Here is a 22,561-nt window from a genome sequence, read left to right as displayed (position 1 = left end):
CTTCAAAAGTCACGTCATTTTTAAGTCCCTAATTCGAGGAGATGTTTTTATATCCTCTCACGTCGTGAAAAGAAAAGCAAATGAGTCGGGACGGAAATGTTATGGTTTTAAAGGGGCCTCTGCTGTATTTCTCACACCTGCACCCCTCCAGCGCTGAGCCAGGCGGTCTACATTAATGCGTTTCCCATTAGAGACCCTCAGTATTTTCTTTAGGACGTAACTGTTGAGAGAATGTTGCATACATTCAGAGAGATATTGGTTTTGTTGCTGATATGGATGTCTTTGTGTTTGAATTCAAAAGAACAAAGAAAGCATCTTAATTCTTATGGAGCTTATAATATGACAAAACGATTTGAATTTGAATTGTGTAAATTTGAATTATTTGCAAGTGAAATCTAACAAAATTGAATTTTAGGTGGTAGTTTAAATAGTTCTGAATTTGATTTTTTTAAAACGAATATTGAACATTTGAAATTTAACAAACTGAAATGTTTTTATGGCTGAATTTTATAGACATGTATTTTCCAACAGCTAGTTTTTTTTGTTCTGAATTCGTATACTGCAAATATTCAGTTTAAAAAAATACAGATTCAAGTTTTCAAGATGAAGAAATTCGGAACTTCAAATTCAGTTTTCAAAAATTCAAGTTCAAAAATTCAAGTTCAAAAATTCAAGTTCAAAAATTCAAGTTCAAAAATTCAAGTTCAAAAATTCAAGTTCAAAAATTCAGATCTTACAGAAAGTAGGTCACAGGTCATCCACAGGGAAGAGTAAAGGATCTCAGATAAGTCGAACAGAGCATTTTGGCTGCACTGCAGTAGTTTTCTGCCAAACGCGGTGGTGGTTCAAGAGAATCCGTGTATCTTTCGTTCAGTCGTTTTTTTATTTAATATTAAGAGTAGAAAAATGAGAAAACAGCTTGAGTATTAGATTTCTAATATTCTAGTAATAATAGTCCGCTGTTGCACGGAGCTTACAAAAATTGTGTATTGCAACTATAGGCTATATTTCATTTCCTCATCAAACAACTAGACTAACGAATGGCTCGGCACAACAGAAGAGCCCAGAAAGGGCTTTCTCTCTGAGTATAGACCAGCAGTTGGTCTGAATTTGCTATAGCCTATTTTCCGGACTGTATAGGCTAAGTCACGTTTTATGAAACACGCTGTGATTTATTCCAAAGTGACTCTGGCATATATAATGCATTTAACATTAAATAATATAAATGTTGACTTTCAAAAGTAGGCGCGCCAAGAAGGCTATTCTCTGTATTTTGGTTCATTTTTGGTGAGCGCCAGAAAGATCTAAAGAGACCGAGACGTGCTAAAGCAGCGCATCATGTTGTTTTATTTATTTTTCAATGGCATTATATTTTGTAGTCATTTTGAATGTACACAAATTGACTATAAATAACAGAGTATTAAGTTATTTCCCAGCAGTGGAACAAATCCAAGTGATGGCGCCAGCGCATCGCGCTCTCACACAACATAGCCTACTATCAGACCTGGCGTTGCTTCATATCGCAGACTGCTCATTATCAAAATGAAACACAGTCAAACAAACATATAAAAAGGTATTCTGCCTAATTTAATTGGTCTGTTGTACAATATAAAAGGCAAGCTGTGCCGCACACAGTAGCCTACAGTCCAAACATTTCCCTTGAAGACGCTGATTTAGACTATAGCCTACGTGTATTTTGGGACTCGACTGAAGTATGACGCCTTTTTATTTGTATTATAATATAATATATTAAAATACATCATCTTCTGAGTTTTATGATGTAGCTAGGCCTTTTGTGTTTTATTTAAATTAAAATGTATTGTAATTTACATCTCAAAAGGATGCGCTTTGTGCATTCTCTGACATTACATTTATTTATTCCATTAATATTGAGTATCAATTGATGTTAAACAAAACTGTGTTATTTTCTATGGCAACTAAACTTCCAAAATAAATAATAATAAAAAAGAATAAAAAAAAAAAAGCTCCGCAGCTTTTCCACACAGATTTTGAGAATTGGCCAGCTAAAAAAATAGGCCAAGGAAGTAGACTAACGGCTAGTGTCCGGGAGATGCGTTCATATTTATGAAATAAACATAACTGATTTTGTCTACACCTAAATACATTTCCAAGGAACCCCTAATTATAACAGTGATTAAGCCCAAATGTGGGTGGGGGTAATGAACACAATATGTTTTTTTTTTTTTTTTTTTTTTTTTTTTTTTTTGCCCAAATGGTCTCCACCAAGAAAAAACAACAAGAATGAAAAATAAGTAGCCATGTATAGGCCTAATAAAATAATATAGGCTACATAGCCTATAAAAGAGGCTATATTGTGCCCTTTATTACAAACAACATTTAGCCTGTTTTAAACGCCAAGCCTAAACAAATTTATTTAAATCGAAACGGTCGCGCATCTCTCATTCAGTCAAAAGTTTTCATATTTGCAATGTAACACGTGGATGCTAACTATTAATATAAAGAAGGCGTCATACTTCAGTCGAATCCCAAAATACACGTATAGGCTAAATCAGCGTCTTCACAGCAAGGGAAATGTTTGGAGTAGGACTGTGTGCGGCACAGCTTGCCCTTTATATTGTACAACAGACCAATAAAATTAGGCAGAATAACTTTTTATATGTTTGGTTGACTGTGTTTCATTTTGATAATGAACAGTCTGCGATATGAAGTAGTAACGTCAGGTCTGATAGTATGTTGTGTGAGAGCGCGATGCGCGAGCGCCATCACTTGGATTTGTTCCACTGCTGGGAAATAACTATACAGATAATATGACATAATTCGAAACAGTAAAATGTATATTTTTATTTGTATACATTCAAAATGACTACAAAATATAATGCCATTGAAAAATAAATAAAACAACATGATGCGCTGCTTTAGCACGTCTCGGTCTCTTTAGATCTTTCTGGCGCTCACCAAAAATGAACCAAAATACAGAGAATAGCCTTCTTGGCGCGCCTACTTTTGAAAGTCAACATTTATATTATTTAATGTTAAATGCATTATATATGCCAGAGTCACTTTGGAATAAATCACAGCGTGTTTCATAAAACGTGACTTAGCCTATACAGTCCGGAAAATAGGCTATAGCAAATTCAGACCAACTGCTGGTCTATACTCAGAGAGAAAGCCCTTTCTGGGCTCTTCTGTTGTGCCGAGCCATTCGTTAGTCTAGTTGTTTGATGAGGAAATGAAATATAGCCTATAGTTGCAATACACAATTTTTGTAAGCTCCGTGCAACAGCGGACTATTATTACTAGAATATTAGAAATCTAATACTCAAGCTGTTTTCTCATTTTTCTACTCTTAATATTAAATAAAAAAACGACTGAACGAAAGATACACGGATTCTCTTGAACCACCACCGCGTTTGGCAGAAAACTACTGCAGTGCAGCCAAAATGCTCTGTTCGACTTATCTGAGATCCTTTACTCTTCCCTGTGGATGACCTGTGACCTACTTTCTGTAAGATCTGAATTTTTGAACTTGAATTTTTGAACTTGAATTTTTGAACTTGAATTTTAGAAAACTGAATTTGAAGTTCCGAATTTCTTCATCTTGAAAACTTGAATCTGTATTTTTTTAAACTGAATATTTGCAGTATACGAATTCAGAACAAAAAAAACTAGCTGTTGGAAAATACATGTCTATAAAATTCAGCCATAAAAACATTTCAGTTTGTTAAATTTCAAATGTTCAATATTCGTTTAAAAAAAATCAAATTCAGAACTATTTAAACTACCACCTAAAATTCAATTTTGTTAGATTTCACTTGCAAATAATTCAAATTTACACAATTCAAATTCAAATCGTTTTGTCATATTATAAGCTCCATAAATTCTCATATACAAGTAACGTCTTGAGGGAGAACTGACACTTTATCATTTTATACATATCACTTGTAGTACATCACTCAACCTACATTATCTTAATGATATGCTGCGTATGTAGGGAGGGGGGGGGATGTCGTTTGCTTTGTGTTTCAGTTTTTTTCTGCTCAGAGCAATTGGGCAACATTAGTAACCACATTCGGGTCATATTTCATTCCTATTCAAATCTTTTTGGGGGTCTGTAATTCATCACCAGTCCGGAAGCAATCTGTTTGCTTTTCCTGTGTTTCCCCTAGATAAGAGGCGCATAGAGCGTTTCGCCTGCCGTGTAAAGAAAGATCGCAGTGATACGAGGACTTGTTTAGGTTCACTGTCTGCAGCGCTCTCATTGCTATGCAATGCCATTACCGGTCAGATGATACAGTTAATTTATTGTACAGGGAATGGAGGGTTTGCATGCACAATTTTGAGAAGGAGAAATGTCAGACAGACCGTGAAGAGCTTTTGTCCGCATATAATTGTTTTGGTGTTTTCTATCTTCTCATATAATGTTTTTTAGCATTAAGACCATTTTCTACCTTCCCCTCCCTATTGCAGCGACATCTCTTCTCTAAAGATTTTTTTGCCGCGAGGTTGGGACAACCTGTCACTTACATGAGATCACAGCAATTGCAAACCACAATGATACAACGATTTAATCAATTCCTGATGGACAGAATCAAATCTCGCCCTAAATTTTTTCTTGTTTCAGAAGCCGTTTCCTTTGGATATATACAGTGCACGACAATAGGGAAGAAACACAACTTCCTTAAGACTTACGACCACCCAGTCGATCAAAACAGAGATCATTTGCATATATGTTAATGTGCTCAGGGTTGTGATGTCATAATCAGAGATTCGTTTTGATTGACCTAGTTTGAAATGTAGTTTTTATAAATAATGAGGCAAGGGAAAAGGTTTCTATGATCTGTCCCTTGAATGTTTACATTCCATCCGATTTTAATAGGATTTGAGACATATTTTTCAAATCATGGGCTGAAAAAGGAGCCCCTGCTCATTTCTCAATGCTGTTTTTCTCTTATCTGGCTCACAGATAGTATTATTACTCATGCGGTGTCTGGCTCTAGTAACATCACACCATCAGGTCCTGGAGTTTGTGTTTTATCTGGCCTCGCTTGATTTCAATAAACGGAAAGAAACCATATTTCAGAGTGGGATATAGATAAACTGCTGCCTGCTGTGTTTATCTGTTTTGGAGTGTGTGAATTTCTCTCCGGTATGACTTTCGTGGAAGTTCTTCATCTGTCAGTATTTGATGAAATGGACATTTCTGCCACTCAATATGTAGCAAAGATTCCCCATGCACGAGTTAATAGATTACTGTGATCCAGCTGTACGTCTCGCCAGCGGGTAATATCTCTCTTTCTCCATCTTTCTCTGCTCTGTCTGTCTCGTTTCCTCCCCATTTTAGTCATTATCTTCAATCACTCTCTTGTCAACTCTAAGTGAATGTCGGTTGCAGTTTTCAACCCATTTTACATCCATAATGTCACACATTTCCAAGTAAAACCAGGTGTTTAACGTGATGATGAATGTAGAGCAGGTTTTATCCATCAGGCATTGATTGGATCATGAAAAGTGGGGATCTCTAAAGCTGAAAAGTAAATAATATTTATTAGTTCTAAATTTGAAAAATCGTTTTAAATGATAATTGAAAACTTGCAGTTTCAAACTACTATTGGTCAAATGCAAGGAATTATGGGAAGTCAACAATGACACATACTGTACACATACAATGGCTGCCTTTCATTCTCCTTACATAATACAGTGATTAAGTCCAAGTGTTTATCTGTTCTTAAAGGGATAGTTCACCCAAAAATGATGATCATTTACTCACCCACAAGTTGCACAAAATAAGCTATTTTGAAGAATGTTGGTAATCAAAGAGAGGCTGGTCCCCATTGTAAAAAAATACTATGGAAGTCAGTGGAGACCAGAAACTATTTGGTTACTGACCAAATCTTCTTTTGTGTTCAGTAGAAGAAAGAAATTCAGAAAAGGTTTTGAACAACTTCAAGTTGCGTAAATGTTGACAGAATTTTCATTTTTGGGTGAACTATCCCTTTAATACTCAGAACCTAAACATATTGGCTGATAACTGCATTAAATGCTCTGAATTAACACAAACATAATGACAATGGACAATTTGTACTGGACTTTTAAAAAAAAAGTTATATTCACCTGTCTGAAAACAAAACCGTGTTCACTACTTGTCTAAATATGTTCACCTTGGTCCATAAATGTACATAAGAGTATGAAGTATATAAAATTGCATTTAGTGAGATGTCAACATTTGAACCTTTAATTTAAAGCTTTAAAGTTTATTTTTATTTTTATTTTTTTAGTTTTTTTTAGCGTTAGATATTTGAGTAAGTTGAATGTATCCTGTCTTCACTGACGTGTAATGAATTTTGGGATAACCTGTAGGCTGCGAAGCATCCACTCATTCTATCCTTTCGTAGACTGGGAAAATTTGAATTTGCATTTGCCGTTCAAATGCAGCCTCTGAATTGGGAGTTTGGGACGCAGCTAATGTCCATTCTTTCTTGCCTTGCTCACTGAATATTTTATAGTGGAACAAAAGTCAGATTACATAAACTTATTCAAACCATAGCAGATTTGGAATATACATGCCTTGTGAGCTTTTGCTGTTCATTTAGCTTATGTGGCGTTGTATAGGAAGAGGTAGTTGTGGGACACAGCTGGTCGATTTGCCAATTAGTGAACATCCTGAAAACCGTTACAAAGAGAGGCCAGGGAGGAATGGATGAAGAGCACAGATGAAGAATAGAATGTGATCAATAGGTCTAGGCTTTCCTCTTTTTACCTTCATTGTCTGTTTTGTTCTGTTTCTTCTGAGTTTTGTGTCTTTTAATGACTAGTCTGGGTCGGTCAAACAGCGAAAGAGCACCAAAAGATCCTGCTGTTCTTCATTTGTGGAATTGTACATTTCTCTTTCACTCTCGTCCCCCACTGTAGTCTGAATACATTCAGCTGTCTTCTCCTCTAGCAGATGGGAGCTTTTTAGGTCACTGTGACATCCAGCTTACCTGCTTACCTTACTCGTGCTGATAACACAAGACATGTATCATACAGATGCAAAACCAGAGCAAGATTGGGAAAGACAGAGTGAGAATTTGTTTACTAGAGTAAAAATGACTATAGCATGGATACTTTTTGTATGAATGGCATTGCATTAGATTTAAACATAAAACCAAATGGCATTTATTTTAAGGTACTTTTTAAAATGTGTGTTAGGTTAGGCCTATCTGTATTTAATCTTGATGGAACTGAAAACTTGGGACAAGTCAGTTAAAGTAATGGTATAAAAGAAGAAGGAAAAAAAAGCTTGTTTATTTACCTACAGAATGCATTAAATGTTTAATTCCTTATTATATTATATTATATTATATTATATTATATTATATTATATTATATTATATTATATTATATTATATTATATTATATATGGGGAATGGAGTCGTATCATCTATGATCATTAGAGGCACCAGACCGCAAAAGTACCATCAAATTAGCATCAGTCCCTGGGGTGGTTCTTCTGCCTACATTTTGATTTGTGCGATAAGGCAGTGAGTAGACAGACATGGTTTGTTGCTGGGAGAAACGGGCACTGTCAGAATTTAATCAAGGCCAACATTTATCACCGCTGAGCAGACACTGTAGACATTAGCTTTTAATTAACTCCTCATACTCAATTATTGTCTATTCAGACAACAGAAGATGAGGATCAGGATATGCAGCTGATAATATTTCACTGCCTAGTTATGTTTCTGTAATGTAGGTTTTGAACATGCATTTGTGTTGAAATGCAATGCAGTCCGGATCAAGGCACTGGTGCCCTGTTGGGTGGCCCAATAAATCTAGTTTTAACTGGATTTTATGGCATCCATTTATGTTATGAAAACTATCACTGTTAAAGGCTCCAGTCATTGCCTGGTAAGAGCATTTGCGCTCCATTCACATTTTATTCGTAGAGAAGGCTTGCATATATATTTTCATTAAAAGGATCTCAATAGAGGGCCAAGAAACACTTCAACCTCACACTTTTCCAGATGTGCAGCTCCACATCCATCACAGCATTCAGACGGTGAGACTCTACAGGGTCTGGACTACGAGAAGTGAGGAAATCAGGGCTTTCTCAGGCTTTTACAGTAGCAGGTTTGCAGATGATGGAAAGTATTTTTGTTGTCCTTCAATTTAAAAAAGATAATATAATGTACAGTAAAATAACATAATATAATGCAATTCATGTTTATGATAGTAGTTTCTAGAAGTTTTAAGAGCATAAAATACCTGCTCACAGCTTACTTTAATTACTTGATTAGGCTTGATTATTTAAAACTGTCAGAGCTTTAAAGTTGTGAAATACTCCAGTTTAAATCCTCAGTTGAGCCCGTCGATGTTCCTGATTGACTGGACTGCAGTGTTTTTATAAGACATTGATTTCCTTTAACTGTAGTTTTCTCTGTGGCTTCCTCTACCACTGGAGCTCTTATGGACTTCATCCATCATTTAGCTAACAAGGCTTCTTTGTGCTGAGTGAAATGGCTATTCCATTAGCATGACATCGCTCTGGGATTAGCCCAGATGGCTCCTACTGGAGATCAATGTCAGTTCTGGTGTAGCGAGGAAGCTCTCAGATCAATTGTCAAAGTGAGAAGTATCACAGATACTCATTGGGTCTGCTCAGATCATTAAAATGGTTTTAAATCAGTGCTGTTTGTGTGAGGGCCGTCAGTGCATGACAGGTTTTTGAGGTGGGGTCTGTTTGAGTTTGAGGGTAAGCATTCTGACTCAAAAGCAGAATGCAGTATATCTGTATTTATTTATATATTTGTTGTTTCAAAAATACTATTTTGGGTTTTAAATCTGGGAAATTCTACTTTGCTCCTTTTTAAGGAAAACAAATCATATGTCCTATTATTATTATTTAATTTTTTTACTTTTAGGCGTGTGTGTTCTTCAATGTGTTGTGTAGAACTTATTTTAAGTAGTTGCTGTAGCTGTTGTTGAGCTAATCAGGAAGTATTCTCTGAGCAGATGAAAGAGTGTAGCACTGAAGGACACTGCTGTTTCCCTGCTCCACCCCACTTGGCCAGCGTCTTTGATGGGTGGAAAAAAAGTATGTGTTCTCTGATTGGCTGTTATACGTTTTTGCGCTCATGAATGGGTTCCAGTAGACAAGAGGGAAAAATCTTAATCAAGATCTTGTTAAAAGCTCATGCCAGAGTTGGCTTTAACATCTGGCCGGCTGTGAGTGCCTGGCCGGCTTTGATCACTGCCTCTTTACTTCAGTTTGGCATTTGTTAACTGCTTGACCCTATAGTAGATGCCTTTAACATGAATGTATATTGATGGATGGTGGTATTGAATTTATTATTGCTGGATAAAAGATTCCCTTTAGTATTGAACTGTCTGTCAAAACAATGCAATTATTAATTCTGAAATAATTCACATACTTAAATTTGATACATGTTGTGACCAGTCAGAAGCTTTATTCTTCTTGTAATTAAATTCTTACAAATACATATATTGCTCGCAAATCTAATTTCAAGCATTTAAGCATAAGCTTTCAGATCACAAGAAACATAAATTTGGTCATTTTTTTCTCTCTAAACATTTTACTGGTAATGTATATGTTGCGTTTCAGACGGATGACAGGTGATATTGAGGCTGATTAAAAGTGGAGCGCACAGTGATTTGTTGTGGTGATGTTATAGCCAGAAGCCATATGGGAGAAAGGATCAGTTGGATCAGGCATTTCTGCTATAATGAGTTTATGATTTATATCATATGTTGTGTACCATAACACAACACTGATGCCTCTTCTCCTCACTGAAATATGGGTTGGATGTGTGGATGCAAGTTCAAACCCTTATAAAAATCTGAAATATCAAGAACACCTTAAGAAATAATAGTTTTTAGTGAATGCAACAAATGAAAATGTTATGTTGTGGAGATGCTTTTCGCATATTAAAACCCTCTTATGCTTTGCTTTATGGCCTAATGTTTTTTTTTACACTTGGTCTCTGCAAAAACAAATGGGGAACTCTTGCCAGTATGAATTAAATGAAACAAATCCACCATTTGTGAATGCAGTGACATTTATGAGTGTGTTGTTTAAAGCTGATGCCAATTTTCCCCCAAATTGTTTTCTATAGAAAGTTTATCAATACTTGCCAACATGTGATTCTGTTGGAAAAACATCAGTATAGTTAACGCTTTATGTTTAGTTCAATAGCAGTTGTTTTAGTTCATTTATGTTCTAATACAAGTTAACCACCTAATTGCTTTTCATTAGTGAGTTTGTTAAAACCACAAACACAAGGATTGCACACATTTCTGTTGGGACAGGTTTAAAGTGATTAAGACCTTGTCCCACAGCTGTGCCCCTAAAATACTCTGGCTCTATGATTTGCCTGTAATCCTGTTAGCGTCAGATTAACACCACAGCCATGTTTCCCTGTGCAGGGATTCAAAGCCACTCCATCCCTCTTCAGTACTTTGCGCTAATCTGTAGCTGTTCGAATACCCTCTCTGATTTAATTATATAAATATTAACTTTTGCTGTTCTTGTTGTTGTTATTATATATATTTTTTTTTATTTACGTAATTATTTTTTATTTTATTTACTTAATTATTTTTATTTTTTTATTTTATTATTATTATTATTATTATTATTATTTTATTTTTTTTATGTTTAGCATTCCACCATGAATGGTGCATTTTAAAGCAGTGTCAAGTTTGACTGGAATTGGTCTAATAACAGGACTGATTAGTTGTTTTTGCGACCCACCGACTAGTTGATATAGAAAATAGGTACAATATGTTGTGCATCTTTAATAGGCAGTCAGTATATAACTTCAGCTTATACCCTAAACTACACGCTTAATCTGATTACTTTCATAGCACCGGCTGCGTTGGAAATGAAAAATGACTGCACATCCAGCCGCTCTTACATTTAACTGCATTAACCTTCTGAACTCCCAGTGACTGAGTGGCTTTGTAGGGCGGCTCACAAGTGATTTATAGAGATTATAAACACTGGAAGCCGAAAACATTAAATGTATGAGATGTAAAGTGTATTGCCACTGAGCAAGGATAGATACTCCAAGATACAACTGCATTTTTCCAGTCGGTCGAGGTGACAAATGACACATTTCGGATTTTAGGAAAACGTAAATTTACAGGCCGTCATGTCTTGAGTGTTTTTCCTTCTCAAGGTCCACAGATAAACCTCATACAAAACAACCAGTTTTCTCAGGCACTGCTTATATTTGGACTAAATAAGGGATGGCAAGTGGAGGCGTAGACCTTGCTTTAAAACTTAAATATTTTGGAGACGCTCAAGTGGTCTGTGTCACAGCCGTCTAACCCATGAGCATCTTCGGTTATCTAAATTTGATTGGACCACACAAAACCTAAACACACAGGGTACGTTTGTTTGTCTCTCTGTCAATTACATCTTTGCTTCTGAGTGTGTTTGTAATAGTTTTAATACAGCAGTGCACAGTATTTGCTAATACCTTCAGTCATGACCTCAGAGTAAAGCTGCTCTTAATGGACCACACTATATTCACAGTAATCTGATTTGCTGTGGCCCAGTTAGAACAAGATTACCTTATAAACAGATGTACACAACATAAGCAACTACATAAATCCAGATAAGTGTTAATAAGTGTACAATTGTTTGCAAACACTGTGGTCCATTTACAAAAATTTCAGGATCTACTCTGTGGAAATGCACAAAGGGCAAAGCAGATGCTTGTAATGTGTGGCGAATAATGACCCATTGGCACTCATTTAAAATGGGTAAGGAAGAGTGATGGTTATTTAATGTGAGGTGTTATTTGTAGTAACAGTAACGTTTGTGGTATGCATCATCTGATATGTGATGATCGAGGTACTAAGCTGAGACGTCACTGCAGGGGTCATAGCGTGATGACGGCCGCCGATCTCTTCACTTTCCCAGCATTGTGTTTCCTAAGTCGAAAACAAGTGCAGGCTTTCTCATGGAGTCACAGAGAGCTCTATAGACAGAGATATGGGTCACAGGAAACTGCTCCACTTGTACTGAGGGCCTGATGTATTAACTGCCACTACAACACAGACTGAAAATGTATTATTCTTTTCTTGGGTATTTGTTCTTTTTTTTTTAATGTATTTTTGTTAGATGTTTATTGCACTCCACATTACTTCCTTCTAGCTATTGTAATATTTCCCCTCTGACTTTCTTTTGTTTTATTTAATTTTTTTTATTTAATTTTTCTAAGGATAAAACTATTTTGCCTCACTTTTCATTCTTTTGTACTCTGAGTGATAAAGCAAAACTGCATGTGTTCAATTCCCTGTGGCCTTGCATCTCGATCTTGCCCTTCGGAAATCATTGTAATTTAAATATTTAAATCAGCTGCCCTCCCACATCATTGCCAATCATGAATGAAAAGAATACATTAAACTGGCGAACACATTAAGAAAGCGCATATATATTGTGGATACTGTCACTGTCTGGATAGCAGGATAGTGATGGCTTTATTTAATGCATGGTGAAACAGGCACTGTTACCAATTTCCGTTCTTATAACAGGGAAAGAAAGCATTAGAATTACATTGTATTGGAATCAATGGCATGTATGTATGCATGTATTATATAAAAAAAAAAAGACTGATTGTTTTGTAAAAAACACTGGTAATAGTATTGGGATCCAAGTGATGATTGAAATCTTTCATGTTAATGTTTGTGAAGTATGTGTGTTAAATAGACAGATTAATGGAGTCAGATAATGTCTTTAAAACTGTAAAGATGTTTGATGCTGGGTCAGATCTGGTGACATCCTCCATTAATTGTTATAAATAAACATTAAAAATGTGCATGAAGCAGAGAAGTTTCATGCCACTTTTATTGTTAATGCTATTCTAAATGTCTTTTTCATGCAATATGGTTCCTATTTTTCATGTTACCTCTTTATTCTTTCTCCATCTTTAGCCGAGCAATCAAAACCAACCAAGACCTCCTACCGGACACTCCATGGACGAACATCCTGTACGATGACTTCTGGGGCACTCTGCTCACCCACAGCGGCAGCCACAAGTCCTTCCGCCCCCTCTGCACCCTCTCCTTCCGCCTCAACTACGTCCTGGGTGGTCTGGACCCCCGGGGCTACCACCTGTTCAACGTGGGCCTGCACTGCTGTGTCACTGCACTCTTCACTGCACTTTGTGGCCTTCTACTGGGTGGAGGACCGTGGAGCCTGCTGGCGGGACTGCTCTTCGCCTCTCATCCCATACACACCGAAGCGGTAGCTGGGGTGGTGGGGCGAGCAGATGTGGGAGCAGCGTTTTGCTTCTTACTGTCCCTGCTCTGTTACACCCAATACTGCCGTCTCAGGCCCAACGCAACGCACTCGAGCGGGGTTGTGTGGCAGGCAACGCTGTGGCTGGCCGGGAGTCTGGCTGCTGCTGCGGCGGCCTTGCTGTGGAAGGAGCAGGGAGTGACTGTTCTGGCCGTGTCAGCCGTTTATGACCTCTGTGTTGTGCATCGTCTACGACTCCGGCAAGCAGTGATGATGGTGCTGAAGGTGAGATCTGATTCTCATTGTGTGGATCTGCTCCGAGTCCAAATGAAAATGCAATAGCGCCACCAATGTGATAGAATCAAGGTCCGGAATCTTAACGGGCTGAATTTCTTATACTAACATAAATCCAGAGTCTCAAGAGTTCCTATCCATCCTGGAAAACCTGTATTTTTGTAATGCTAGAACATCCCTTTCACACCAAGGACTATAACTATAATGAAAGATATTGCTCTAAAAATCGTTCTAAATATAAAAAGAATAGCAGAGTCCACACCACAACTATAATGATAATGGCACAGAGAAACAATATAATTTAAATCACTTTCTGAACGATTTTTTAGCTGATAAAGGATAAAAACAATGACAGCCAATCAGAATCCATACTGCTATAAAGAGCTCAAAGATTTAAAGTGAATGACGACAAAACTGTAGCGTGCTAACATATCTTATCTTTTTTGAATTTTTTTTATGAATGTGTGGGCACTTAAAATATTTATTGCATCATCACTGTTTTAATAATTTTTGCAAAAAATAAATAGTGACTAGTGTCTATGCAAACCTTGAACATAGACAAAAGTTTTCATATAAAAGGGGTATTTTACTGTGTCCTAACCTGTTAAGATGAATTACCCTGTTAACAAGACAAATGGCAAGTATTACATGATGGAAAATTCCATTTACTGTAGTAATACTACACATTTAATTCCATTTAGCTGTACAATGATTTTGTGGGAATTATCACACTTACACTCATGATCTGTTCAGTATAGTATGCAGAACTAATCTTTAAATGTCACTTTTTATCAATATGATGATAAATGAGAATTTTTGCAGCTCTCCTCCACCCTATTTGAGACAATAATGCAAGAGTAATCTTACCAGTCCAGACTGTACACCGATGCCAACCCCGCAGCACATCTGGGCTCTTTATCATGGCCTCTCTGCCCGTGTCTCCGGCTTTTCTTGCTGGTAATCATGAGGTGCGCGAGAGGGGCGACAACGAGAGATTACAAACTCTCCAGACGGCCACGAGCGCATGGGAATGCAAACAGAGGGAGAAAAAGGAGGATGAGGAGGAAGAGAGGAAACCATGCCCTCACTTCCTCTCTTTCTCTTTATCAAAGCACTTTCTCGTTCACTCTTATTCCCGTGGTGGCAAACCGGCTCATTGGCTTTCAGTGTTTCACAGGGGCCTCATTAAATGCAGAAGGAATGGTCAACAATAAAAGATCCCAAAGGATCTTCCGAAATGGTTTTTGAACAACGAGGAGGCACTGACTTTGCATATTTAATGCGACACATCTCAGACTTTACATTCATGCGGTAATGAATGCGTATCAGGGTAATGAAAACGGATAGGGTGCCCTCATTGATATTCCAGAGGCTACAAACACCCCTGATATGTGATATTGCTTTGATTTGAGCTGAATGCAGTGTGAGTCTAAAACAATACGCTTTAGATTAGTTTTGAGGTTGGGCATACGAGCGCACAATGCAGATAGAGGGCAATTTTTCATCTCATTTGCTCTCTAATCGGGCTGAGATGAGATAAAGCTTGTGTGATTGTCTGGAATGCGTTCTGCCCTTTCTCTGCATAGCAATGGTGCACGTGGCTGCTGGTTTAGCGCAGGATCTCCACACCCTCAGTCAACCTGTCTTAAGGCCAATTCACACTGCACTGACAGATGGCAACAGACACTTTGTCGGGTTCTGGTTGGCACTTATTTTTGCTGATTGAACATATTTGCTGTTTGCCTGGTTGAATGTCTGAGAAGTGACAATCTGTAATCTGGTTATTGACCGCATCGGTCAGCGTCTGTCGGTGCAGTGTGAATTGGTCTTTATTCTGAAAAAAAGAGAGAGTTCTAGTTTGATTGGACGGAATAGTTCACTTAAAAATGAAAATTCTGTCATAATTCACTCACCATCAAGTTGTTTCAAACCTGTATGAATTTCTATCTTCTGCTGAACACAAAGGAAGATATTTAAATACACTGACTTCCATAGTAGGAAAAAATATACTATGGAAGTCTATGCGGTCCATCAACTGTTTGGTTACTGACATTCTTCCAAAATATCTTCCTTTTTGTTCAGCAGAAGAAATTCATACAGGTTTGAAACAACTTGAGGATGAGCAAATTATGACATAATTTTCATTTTTATGTGAACTATTCCTTTAAGGGGGGAAATACAAAAATATGGATGACTGATTAGAGTTAAATGAATCTTTCCAGATTCACAAGAAATGCTTCATAGTCTATTTAAGGTAATTCAATGATGACACACACAATATTTTGGCTCATTTGTCTTAATGCTGTGCAGGGAAATTTTCTCATAAACAGTCAACAAATTGATTAATGTGGCGGCATTATGCTGTGACAGGAAATTCAGCTGTGAAATGATGCTGTGGATTTCACATTTCCTTAACACCGATCATGCATCTTAAAAGTATTTATGTTTAGACTACAGTAGGTATACTGGTTGAGATATTATATGATGCTCCTACATTTTCCTTGATGTTAAAAACTGAAAGATTCTGATTAGATTTGGATGGTTTCCCAATGGAGAAGGCTGTAAACCTACAATCTTCCTAATTGTGAGTGCAGTGATAATCAGCTGCTAAAACAAGCTCCTCCTTTGTCCTCTTAAAGATCTGCAGCGTAATGAGTTCGGTTCATCAACATCCTCCAACGCCCTGACTATTTCTGTCTGGATTTTGCATGAAATGCTGAGGTCATTTGTTGTGTTTTATGCATGAGTTTTATTTGTTTAGTTTCTAAGTTGAAAAACATGACCTTATGCACAAACTTTAGAAGCAGAGAAGAAAACTGCCATGACATTGAGGATAACTGCTTTTTGTCTGATGATTGTTCTTTACATCTTCGCTGTAAGGTCTTTATGGGATCTCCAATCTTAGATTGATTTTACAGTTTGGTACAAAAGAGCATGAACAAAAACAGGTGATGAAATAAAGCTCCTTCAGTTCAACCATATCTGAACAGTAGATTAAAGTGTCTCACGCAGTGGAAGCAGAGGATCTATCGTGGCTTTAGCCCATAAGTTTCTGACCCATTGTGTGTGAAATAAGGAATCGATATTTGTGGCATCTAATTTCCCCAGTCTTTGAGCTTGACTTCCCCAGAATGCACTCTGTCAATAGTCATGCTGTGCCCAAGAGGCAATTATACAAGAAAAGATTTTTCTTTTCGCTCAAAAAGACTGTTATATGCAGTATAAATCCAAATGGGTGTTTTTTTCTTCTGCTACTTTTATGCACCAGGGGATGTCTTTTTATATATTTTATTATATTTCATTTTTAAAATGTTACATGGTCTCATTAAGCAGTCTTGGGAACATTAATATTTTTTCTACTTTTCAGACTTTTTATGTATACATTTGTCCCAGACTTTCAATCGTAAACAATTCAATCCTTAAAATATGAATTTACATACCGGTATGTAAAACTATGGTAAACAAACAAATAGTGACATAAAAGTAAAACATTTTAATATTTATAAAGCGACAACAGTGTCAGTGAAGAGCATGCTTGGAAAAAATCAGGTAAACAGTTGTGAGCAGGTTATTTTTATTTTGTGTCACTTTAAATCAAGTTGAAATTTTGTCATTGTCAAAAATCTGTGATCATGTTATTGTGGTCAATTTATGATACATAAAATGCTAGCTATGAGCTTAGCCTTAACTCCTTAGAATAGACTTAGAAAGACAAAATTGTTCTTGAAATGTTCATGTAATTTCCATCATCATCATCATTTCCATTTCAAAATCCGATTAAACACAATACATAACTTTAGATGTGGTGGAAATTTAAATTTCTAAAAAACAACAACCAAAGGAATAGAAACAAAGTCAAAATGTAAAATGATCCATTTTGTTCTCTTCATTTTCTAGAGGAGGAACATGAACTTGTTGGTCGGTTTAGCCTGGCTGGTTGGTTGGGGAATGATTCTGCTCACAGCTCGATTTTACTGGATGGGCAACAAGCCGCCAAACTTCTCCAACTCAGACAACCCAGCAGCCGACTCGCCTCACTTCCTGACCAGAGCGCTTACGTTCCTGTACCTGCCAGCTGTCAATGCCTGGCTCCTCCTCTGTCCTGACAAACTCAGCTTTGATTGGTCAATGGATGCCGTTCCTCTGCTCAGATCCATCGCTGATTGGAGGAACCTTCAGTCGGTTATGTTTTACTCAGGATTTGCTCTCCTGGCATGGTTTGGCCTGAGAAGCCCACTGCTACAGTCCACAAAAATCAGTGAAACTAATGGAAAATCCTATATGAGCAATGGAAAGTCTGCAACTAACGGATACAGTCATAATCACAATGACAATCACTACGGGGACTCGAATTCTCCTAAAAGAAACGGTTATCACAAACCTCTCAAAACCCCTCAAAAATCCGTCCCAGGCACAGAGAACGTGGTGGTCTTTTCCCTCGGGCTGCTGGTTTTGCCCTTCGTCCCAGCCACTAACATGTTCTTCTATGTGGGCTTTGTAGTGGCCGAGCGAGTGCTGTACATCCCCAGTATGGGCTTCTGTCTGCTCGTGACCGTGGGGTTTAGGAGCATGTTCATGCGCTGTAGGTTGAGATGCTCCAGAGCGCTCCTGTTGACATGTGCCGCAGGCCTGGTGCTTCTCTACAGCCTGAAGACTGTGAGGAGGAACCAGGACTGGCAGAGTGAAGAGATGCTGTACAGGTCTGGCATTGCTGTCAACCCTGCAAAAGGTGGGTTTAAAGAGCTTGTGTTTCTGCAATATCAGATTTATTATCTACAAAATAAATATTCTAGTGAGATTTCATGTTTCCCTTAGCTTGGGGTAACCTGGGTAATGTCCTGAAGAACCAGGGAAAGATGGCTGAGGCAGAGAGGGCGTATAGAAATGCTCTTTATTACCGGGGCAATATGGCTGATATGCTCTACAACCTGTGAGTACAATATCTTGGTAACACTTTACAATAAGGTTCATTAGTTAACATTAGTTTACTACCTTAGTTAACATTAACTAAGGATGAACCGTACTTCTACAGCATTTATTAATCTTAGTTAATATTAATTTCAACATTTACTAATACATTATTAAAATAAAAAGTTGTATTTATTAACATTAGTTAAGGCACTGTGAACTAACATGAACAAACAATGAACAGCTCTATTTTTATAACTAACATTAACAAAGATTCATAAATACTGTAACAAATGTATTGCTCATTGTTAGTTCATGTTAGTTAATACATTAACTAATGTTAACTAATGAACCTTATTGTAAAGTGTTACCAAACAATTTGACCTGTTTTTTTATATATCTTCACCACACTGTCTGAATGTTGTTGCATCAAATAAATGTTTTTTTAAAAATCTAACCAACAGATTTGTTCAGAAAACAAATGATGCTAGATGTGTTTCGGATGTGTTCGGGGTTCTAACTTAACCTTTCTGAGTCTTTTTGTATTTTTTTTTTTTTAACAATGACAAAACCAGCTCATCTCAATGTTTTTTTTTAATTTTAATTTTTTTTTTAATTTAATTTCTGTTCATTTATGTCTTTGTCTATGACCAGAAATAAGCAAACAAAGGGATGACAGTTGGTTTTGTCAAGGTCATACAGCACTTTATCTGAGCCAGTTTTCCATGGAAACTGACATAATCCACTGAAACATGACTTTTGCAGGGCAGCAGACATGAACAGACATGTGCCATAATATTAATTAGTTGATTTTTAACTATTTTATAGTACATTTAATTCTTATAAAGGTGGCCCCAAAATAAAAAAGTTAAAACATACTTTGTGAGGGGAAAGTCATAATTAGCATTCAGAAAACTAAAGTGGGAGGTTGAGGAGCAGTGCAAGTATTTGCCGTATCTCTCTCTCAGGGCTTGTGTGTGTGACGGGGATTTCATTAGTCCTGATTTGCAGGCATGAAGGGAAGTGTGAAACACCTCTAACACTCATTAACCCTGGAGAGGAGAAGAACCCTCCATGTGTCATTGTCACGTTCTGGTCCTTGCACAAACTTATATGTTCATATTGCTTCTCACATCATTTCTCAAGCTTAGAGCCTGTGTGCTTTTATTTCATCCAGTGGTTTGCTGCTACAGGAGAGTGAGCGATTCTCTGAGGCTCTGCATTACTATAAACTGGCCATCGGGAGCAGACCGACTCTGGCCTGTGAGTTCAGCTCTTTTTGAGTTCACCATTTTGACCATCAGAGTCAGTCTCTTACTTGTGTCCTGATTTTCACAGCTGCATACTTGAACGTGGGCATCATCCTGGTCTCCCAGGGGAATATCGAAGAGGCCAAGCGCACATTCCACACTTGCGCGGACATCCCCGATGAGAATCTGAAGGACCCTCATGCCCACAAGAGCTCCGTCACCAGCTGCTTGTACAACCTGGGCAAGATGCTTCATGAGCTGGGCCAGCATGAGGTACAGCTCAGCTCATTCATTGAGGATTGATCGAAATCTACATGCATAACCCAGTTTAGATGGATCCAATAATGTTCTTGTATGAATTGTTGGTTGTTCATACTTTACAGTTCTTTTGTCACATTATTACAGGCTGTTTTTGTTTGTCGTATAGGAGGCGCTTTCAATTTATAAAGAGGCTGTGCAAAAGATGCCACGACAGTTCGCACCGCAGAGTTTGTACAACATGATGGGTCAGTGTTTATTTCTGTTGAATTGCATTCAGATGTATTTTATGTATGTACCTGTACATATCTATAGGCCAATGTAAAATTGAGGTTGTGTTTTTTTTCCAGTGGAATCACAATATATTAAATGTAAATTTATAAATTATCATTCTATCTATCCCAATTCATCCCATCCCATCCATCCAATCTTTCCATAAAAATATTATACCTAAAGACCAGCCCTATGACTTATTATACCGTTTTGATATTTTCCCCCTGCAATTTTAGATTTTCCCCTCTTATAGACAATCTCATCAACATGCTCTGTTTAAGATTTCAAATATGACCTAAAATATATTTTTAATGTTCTACAACCCCTTCAGTTTAATCACACCATTATCTTGCTACAGCTGCTTTACAACAGAATTTTTATTTGTCTCATATTTCATATTTGATGACATCTGCATCATCAATTATGTAACCCGTTTATTACCGTGAAGCTGCTTTGAAATAATTTCTATTGTATAAAACGCTAATTATTTGTAAAACCATCCCAAATAATTTTTTTGTCATGCCTGGAGATGTGACTGGAATCTGATACATAGATAATGTGTCCTTGCATTACTGAATCAGTATCCGGAGATGTGATGAGTTTACATTTATGCCCTTGGCAGATGGTTTCCCGTCCCATCCATCCAATTCCAAAGTGACTTTAGAATCCATTCATGGTGTACTTTTTCTTTTCTTTTTTTTAGTATATGCATTTCCTTGGAATCATGTTCCTCTGACTTTGGCCCACAGGTGAGGCGTATATGAGGCTGAATAATCTAGAGGAAGCGGGACATTGGTACAGAGAGTCACTGAAGGCCAAACCCGACCATGTTCCTGCCCACCTGACGTATGGAAAACTGCTGTCTATCATGGTGAGTCAACCTGACAAGTACATTATTACCCTTTTTGTGTTAGTGAGCTTTTCTTCAGTCACAAACACAAAAGTGAGACCTGAAAGTCTGAGCCCACATTGAAAACAAATAAAAAGATTTTGAAAAACAATTGACATGGTGTTTATTTATTTGTTTGTTTATCCATGAATCCATTATTCCATCCACTTCATTCCATCCATGATCCATACCATTCTATCGCTTCCATCCATCCATCCATGTTGCTGTTATGATTATCATTATTGATACTACTACTACTACTACTACTACTACTACTAAATAATAATAATAATAATAATAATAATAATGATAATAATAATATTGTACCACTAGTGACAATGCTTCTATTTTACCTAAATAATAATATATTATTAAATAAAATAGGTTAAATATAAGCTTTTTCACTAGTGGTCTCAAACTTTTGCTGCTATATATTTTACAGACTGTGGTTGCTATTAAATTTTCATTATGAATGTAAAAACCTGAAGCTAAATGGATTTGTGAAAGCGTAATTAAATATTAAATCCATTTAGTTTGATTTCAATCTACAAATGGGGAGATGAAGTGGAAATAAGCATCCAAAGATGGATCTGGTTATCAAAATCATTTGCCACAGATGACCCTTCATGAGACTCTTAGTGCTGAGGAAAGAAATAATTGCTTCGTCCTTGAGAGGAACATTGACACAAAAACATCTCTCAGACATCAACGGCAGCATCATTTTGTTAATAATGAAGCCTGTCTTTTCAGATTTTCACCCCCTTCACTATCCCATCTCTCCCTGCATACGAAATAACCCTTGCTCCCCGTGATATTTTCCTCTCTGACCACCATGATGTAAATGGAGAAGGGGTGATGAAGAAAGGTCGAGCAGCTGCATCCCCCCTAGGACGTGATATCTCATATCCTCCTCCTAATCTGATTTGGGTTTGTGTCTCGGCACGGCTGGTCAAGAGTGCAGACTGTTGCCTCAAACCTGTTTGCTCACTTTAAACCCCCCCTCCCCACACACCACCAACCCCCACTTGGCCTGTCCACTTAATACACACAGATTAAAACCGGTTATTACCCCTCAAGCGCCGTGCTTAATTGAATTACTCTTTCCTTCTTGAAAACAGGTTATTGGTGAACTTTTGACCACCTGTTGAAGAACAGCGGCGTATTAGCTGGCTTACTCTGTCAGGCGGTCAGATCAGTGTCAGACAAAATGACTGAAGTTATGTCATGATGTACCTCACAAGACCATTTTTGTCAGATGGCCAAAACGTGAAAGATTCAGGACATTTACTTCTGTTTCCTTTTCCGTTTAGCCTTGTATAGAGTTTAGCAGTCTGTTTTTGAACTTGAAGGTTCCGAAGTTTGTTTTACATTGAAAATATGTCCTCGAAAAGCTAATTTAACGCTTTAGTCAACAGATTAAATCGAGGTCTGGGGCTAAAACAATAGCTTTTTTTGTATTTACCC

The 22,561-nt window shown here is 37.3% G+C and overlaps 1 protein-coding gene across 2 annotated transcripts in view; it reads left to right on the top strand.

Annotated features, from left to right (window-relative positions):
* The window catches only part of tmtc2a (transmembrane O-mannosyltransferase targeting cadherins 2a), a 33,611-nt gene that overhangs the window by 8,052 nt on the left and 2,998 nt on the right, over positions 1-22,561 (top strand). For both annotated transcript variants that reach the window (XM_082166249.1, XM_082166248.1), the window contains exons 2-8: positions 12,919-13,510; positions 17,417-18,248; positions 18,335-18,449; positions 19,605-19,690; positions 19,766-19,950; positions 20,105-20,183; positions 20,958-21,079. In XM_082166249.1, the coding sequence (XP_082022375.1) occupies positions 12,919-13,510; positions 17,417-18,248; positions 18,335-18,449; positions 19,605-19,690; positions 19,766-19,950; positions 20,105-20,183; positions 20,958-21,079 (2,011 nt within the window). The remainder of the gene's footprint in view (positions 1-12,918; positions 13,511-17,416; positions 18,249-18,334; positions 18,450-19,604; positions 19,691-19,765; positions 19,951-20,104; positions 20,184-20,957; positions 21,080-22,561) is intronic.

The sequence above is a fragment of the Leuciscus leuciscus genome, assembly GCF_965113295.1.
Source record: "Leuciscus leuciscus genome assembly, chromosome: 4".
Lineage (NCBI taxonomy): Eukaryota > Metazoa > Chordata > Actinopteri > Cypriniformes > Leuciscidae > Leuciscus > Leuciscus leuciscus.
Note: the sequence above shows the minus strand (reverse complement) of the source record. Positions and strands in the feature narration are given on the sequence as shown.